Consider the following 6,252-nt stretch of genomic DNA (forward strand, 5'->3'; position numbering starts at 1 on the left):
GAACTTGTCAGTAATGGGCATGTACTTTTTCCTCATGTCAGGAGGGTGGCATTAGTCTTCTCAATGGCTTCGAATATAGGGAAATATGGGTGAAAACTATTTTCTTGAAACATTCAAGCTTTCGTGATATCTTTTTGAATCTATTGGGCATGAATTTTCTGACAAAATTTCCGACAGTGACGGAAAGCTGATTTGTTAAATATTCCATTTTAACCAATAATTTTTAGACGTTTTAAGGATATCCAAAGGCTTTGGTATTCAAATGAAATGGAAAGCAATGAATGGGTTATTAAAAATGAAATAAATGCATTAAACTGTCAAAAAGCGTTGTCGTTAAATCATCTTAATTTACTTTGACAAGGTTATGGTAGAAGTATTCGCGCAGGTGATATATGTGTAACATGGAAAAGACACATCGAGCTTTCTAAATTAACGCTGCATTAAATTTATTTCTATATCAATCAAAAACTTTTAATTTTAATGAGATTGAGATCGGAGTTAAACTATCTTTGTTTCTGGCGTCACGTCTAAATACGATGGAATTTTATTTATTTTGAAGGTGAACTTACAAAAGACAATTGTCACCTGAGTGACGAATTGTCAGGCAGACTTCCCGTGTAACACTGAGAATCCTTTAATGAAACAGATGGACCGATCAGGGAAATCACATTTATTGATTACTGAAACCATAATACAAATCGATCAGGTAAAAACAATTTCAATGCCCAAAAATCATTTCATTTCCCGTTTACCAACCATGTTCCCCAAAAAATCATTTCATTTCCCGTTTCTGAACATCCGTGCAGAAATTGACGCCCTTGAAACGAAATTCATATACAGTAAAGCAGGAGACAAAAGGTTTCGGGGATCTTAGTCTACGTGCAATATTAACTGATTCCGATAATATCAATCAAACGAGGGTCATGATTAAGGTCGCCGGACCGCGCCCGATATTAGGCTGTACTGGACAAACTTCTTCTGCAGATCCCGTCTTAACTTCTAGTTCGATAATATTTGCCAATTGGGCCGTGGTGAGTCGTAAATAGGTGATCGGCTCCACCCTAGCCATGCCCGACACGGTTTTTGTCTACCCATTGTATCATGTTTATTATATGACAGAAAAAACAAATCTTCACACAATATGTTTGACAGTCGGTACATTTAAACGAAATATTCAATTTACTATTTTGATAGATCTTGTTGTGTTTGGCGGTCCGTCAATCGGTATATCAAATCGAAGATTTTGATCTCTTAAACTAACAGTAAGTACGGTATTCAACATTAATGAATTAATAATTTATGTTAAATCAAGTATATTGATTAACCATTTGATGTTCATAAATTTTTTTTATAAAGGTTCTGAAGAACTCAAGTGCGCTTTATGTAAATTTTCGCAGAAAAGAATATTTTAATCCCCTAATTTCTCTGTCGGTAAAACTACCTGACCAAGTATTGAAGTTTTACATATAAGATGGAAACTCTTTGACGTCATTAGGTCCTTGTCTACTAGGAGAATTTTGAGTACCTGAAAAATGCAAGGTCTTTATCAAGTCTAAGTTACCGTTAGCGATTATTGTATTGCATAACGCAATGTATACAAACACCAAGAACACTCACATTTTTCACCTTCGTAAAGCGGACAATCTGTTCATCAATTATATGTTGTAAATACTTTGCTTGAAGAATTGAGTGTTTTGGGCTCTTCGTATCCTCACCCTTATTTGGGGTATGCGAGACTATTTTGGCCTAATTCAACCCCGCCCCTAAATATCACGAAATATAAACAAAAAGATGACACGTACGAAATGGAAGATGTTATGGTATGTGTTGATAAATGTTGTGTTTCTATCCTTGGACAAACACTGGGGATATGCAAAATGTTTTCCCAAAATATGCAGAAACAGTAGTCAGAAATTAGAAATTTTTAAAATGCATCTGACATTGTCCTTTAAAAGATATGATCAACGCCCGCCATTAGAAAAGTTAAGGTAGATATATGGAAAAAAAAATATACAGGTCCTATTGATAACTGTAAATAAAAAAAAGGTCTAAATAAATCCCTATAATCAAATCGTAACAAAACATCCTTGTTTAATACAACACTTTTCTGAATTGCTCGTATTTACAGTTACAATATTTTCGTATATGTAACACACACTCTCTCTCTCCCTCTCTTTCTCTCTCTCTCCCTCCCCCCACCCTCTCTCTCTCTCTCTCTGTGCAATCTCAACACAATCATACGATGTTTGGAAGAATCTAGTACCCATAACGTTTTATAAGTATGCTATAGATAAATATAAGAATATATATCTATGGAAGACGGCTTATATGTAGGCTTTCCCTGCTGCCTAATCCTAAATTATGTTATACATAATATGCTTAAATTAAAAAAACATTAAAAAAAAACCCACTATACATATAATTCACTGATTTTATTTCTCTAAAATATATTTCAAGTTCCCCACTACAGCTAAAGTTAGAATTTGAATCATTTAGAATTTATCATCTAAAAGCAGTTAACCGAAACCCCGTTATGTTGAAAAAGTATCTTCTTTTAACAGAGAACACAGGGGCTGGCGATGCAGGTGTTAAATATTACCTAAAGCGATGCATTTGTGGTTCTTTCTGTTTAGAAACCTATAATACATGTTGTTCAATAGTCATTATCACGATTTTCATCAGATTGCACCAGTGACACAGACCCAGCACTGATCTAGCAAAGGAGGGGTATGTGTAGCACCAAGAAACCGCTAAATTAATGGCTTTTATTGGACCCACCCCCGCCGAATTTGGCCCATGGGTTCAAAATATTGCAAAGCAAGATACTAGATCGTGACAATAGAAATAGGCTGTGGTATCAATAGTGAAAATCAATGTGAAAAAACAATATGAAATCACTCTTGGTGCGTCAAGAAACACGTACAGATAGAAACTATGCGTAAAAATAGCAGGTGCGCTATCTTTGATCGCTGAAGAAAAGGGACTAGCCTAGAGAAGAGAGCAGTAAATGGAGCATAGGTAAAAATAAGGTGACAAGGTACATGAATAGTTAGTCCAACCCGCCGAGCGAGTGTTCAACCACTGGAACACCAAATGACTGGCTTAAGCAGTCATGTGTGACAAGAAAACAACAAAAATGTGTGTGTATTCGTTGATTACTATTAGGTAGTGTATAGCACTTATGTGTGACTCAGGACATATAAATACGGCGGCAATGCTTGAAGGTTTATTCACATAATATGTTTTAGATGTAACACTTGCTTCAGAAAAGAAATAAGGTATGGTTTTAACAATGATACATGTCAGTGGTTGACTAAATGAGAACGACATCAGTCAATTTAATTGCTATGGAACATTTGTTCTTTATTTTTGCACAGAAAAAAAAAACTTTATTTCATTTTAAGTAGGTTATATTTTGGAAATTATTCAGACACATTAAAAAAAAATTCTTGGAGTGAAGAAATGCAATTCATCACGACTTGGACTCTTTTACGTTCTGTGAGCACTTTACGATTTTCGGATCTTGAAATGGCAGTAAATTAAGGGAATACCCGTTCTTGGTTCGGACGTCATTGCTCGATAACGCGGCATTCCGGACATTATTGATCCTCGTTCTAGTGAATGACATTCCAACAGAGATAGCGAGTTCTTATAATCAGGCACAGAAAAGCATGTTGTATTTAGATTGTCTATCTCCTCTAGTACACACACCTGCCTGTCGTTTTTGTTAGCGCGATACACGCATGCTGTACACTTATTCGTCATATAGATAATTCATTCACCTATTTGCGACAACAAAGCGTTTAAAAGTCAGTGGGCGATAGGGTATACATGTAAACCTCTTACTAAGCGATTTGTTGTTATTTTCGTCTGTCCTACCTGTACTAATGTAGGCTTTGTTTATTTCAGAATTCTGCACACCAGTACGCAAAATGTTGACCTGCGATACACCAGAAAGTCTCTTTGCCGATTTCCCGGACTTCGACCAAGAGGACCTTATAACTAACGTCTTCTCCCACGACCAATTCGTTCCCGATCTGGAGAACATTGTCCCAACACTGGACGTCAACTGTGTTCCTAACTTTTATCAGGACTGGGACACCAAAGAAAAAGTAAGGCAGCAATCCCAGGCTCAGTTTTTACCTCCTTCGTATGAAGAACACATTCAGACGACCGAGAACAATAGTTTAGAGAGTTTGCTTGCGGAACCCGCCAAACCCGCGGCTGTACCCTGCAGACGACTCAGTGAAATTTTGGAGTGTATTAATGAAGATAAGGATTACTGCATCATCACCACAGAAGGTAATCATCTTTAAGAAAGTTTGAATAAAACACATGAAATAACGTTTTTTTGAATGAATACTTTTTTATCTCTAATATTTGTGATACTTATCCGGTATTTATTCTTCTTCGCAGAACGCGTGTCCCCAATCACACCCCCTCCACCAGCAAAGGAATCCACCTACAAAAACGACAAGTCAGAGGAATCAAAACAGTTTGAAGACACCCTGAAAAGAATTGCCTCCCTACTTTCATGTAAGTATCAAATGATTACCATAACAATTTTGTCGACGTTTTTTGTACTAGTATGTTTCACATTTTGCGTTTTATATGATCGTATTAAAACATGTTCCTTTACATTGTGTTACAGGCGGTGGGCAAATCAAACTCTGGCAATTCCTTCTGGAACTTCTCTCCGAGGAAGAAAACAAAGATTGTATTCGATGGGAGGGCACCAATGGAGAGTTCCGAATGGTGGACCCCGATGCAGTGGCTCGTAAATGGGGGCAGAGGAAGAACAAGCCTTCCATGAACTATGACAATATGAGTCGTGCTCTGAGATTCTATTACGACAAATTTATCTTGAACAAAGTGTCTGGAAAGAGACACACGTACAAATTTAACTTCAACGCAATCATCAATTCAATGCAATCTTCGACATCTTCAAGTCAGTTCAATTCTTCTCTCATGGGACTTATAAACAATCTCACGCCCAATGTGACGTGTCCGTATCAGTATCCGGGGTCTTTCCCATCGCGTCATCCCGCCAGGTTCACTCCATCCAGACAGTTCACCACCCCTCCGCCAAACTACACAGTGCTGTGCACGAAACAGGAATTCCCATCCAGTTGTCGCTTTGCTTCAAACAAACAATATCCATCTAGTCATATCAACGAGAACATGTATTCCAGCTGCCAGTTTAACCAGACTCTATATAGTGATAACGCTTATTCACAGGAATACCAAAAACAACAGATGCCCTTCCAGACCTCGTGTCGTGTCCAGAGTTCTGGGTACTCAAGGTCATTCGAGGACAATTGTGTAAAGACCAGGCGAGATTACTATCGGTATTCACCGTATCAACGACCCTCCAGCAACAACCCCTGTGTACCGATGGTGGGGTACTAAAGAACTAGATAGGGTTCTGTACATAGTAGCATATAGCCATTTAAAACTTGTGTTTGCTCAAATACCAATATGACGTCATTAATAAAATCTTTTATCCATTTTCAGAACTTCTGTGCCTGTATTTTTATTCGAGAATACCCAATGTACTGTGTCTTTTGTACGCATTTTGTATTAATTTATTTTTTTATTGATTCGTCCCGGTGCTGGCGCTGGGATTTATGATCATGTTTTTACTATGGTGCTGTGCATTAATTAAATGTTTTACTTCTCTGTGAAATCCAGATACACTTTCTTCATGCTTTCTCTGCGTTCTGCGAGGCCCCTGCCTCGGGACTGTAAAACAAAAAAGTGCTTTTCATTTATATCGACGCCTTCTGACATTATTTGATGCTTTGGAGAATTTATTTTTCTATTGAATGTTTTCGATTGTTCTCATTTGTTGTTCATTACAATGATTTGTGAATGATGTCATTGAAATATAACAAATAAAATGCTTCAGAAAAATTAATCTACTCTTCTTTAATTCATCGTTACCAGTAATGCGGGGCGACACCTATTTGACTCTCTCTGCTCAGTTATCTTTGTGGGTTACGGTTTAGGGACCGGCGTATGCACTCTGAGTAGAAAGAACCAGTGATTTACATATCTTTTAAAATATTACCAAAGTTCACAGATTTTCATCAAAAGCTCAAAGGAAGATAACAGCAGTCTGGGTCAAATCACTGTTACCCCTATCAAACTGATTGTGTAGTGAAATTCTTTGTAATGGAAATTATACAAAAGCCTATTAGGATTTTTAGTACTCTGCGTTTTTAGATCATATCTGTCATTGTGACACTGTGG

General features: G+C 37.3%; 1 protein-coding gene across 4 annotated transcripts; it reads left to right on the plus strand.

Annotated features, from left to right (window-relative positions):
- Nucleotides 1-2,712: 2,712 nt before the first annotated feature.
- On the plus strand, nucleotides 2,713-5,917 carry LOC125680312 (uncharacterized). 4 transcript variants are annotated; one of them, XM_048919791.2, is made up of 4 exons: nucleotides 2,713-3,825; nucleotides 3,910-4,302; nucleotides 4,417-4,536; nucleotides 4,652-5,917. In XM_048919791.2, exons 2-4 carry the CDS (start codon nucleotides 3,933-3,935, stop codon nucleotides 5,407-5,409), a joined length of 1,248 nt encoding a protein of 415 aa, XP_048775748.1. In that variant the 5' UTR covers nucleotides 2,713-3,825; nucleotides 3,910-3,932; the 3' UTR covers nucleotides 5,410-5,917. The 4 variants fall into 4 exon arrangements, with proteins under 4 accessions (XP_048775748.1, XP_056013240.1, XP_056013242.1 ...); XM_056157267.1 differs by having other exon boundaries at nucleotides 3,129-3,165; XM_048919790.2 differs by having other exon boundaries at nucleotides 3,132-3,278.
- Nucleotides 5,918-6,252: the final 335 nt, after the last annotated feature.

The sequence above is a fragment of the Ostrea edulis genome, chromosome 2 (genome assembly GCF_947568905.1).
Source record: "Ostrea edulis chromosome 2, xbOstEdul1.1, whole genome shotgun sequence".
Taxonomy (NCBI): domain Eukaryota; kingdom Metazoa; phylum Mollusca; class Bivalvia; order Ostreida; family Ostreidae; genus Ostrea; species Ostrea edulis.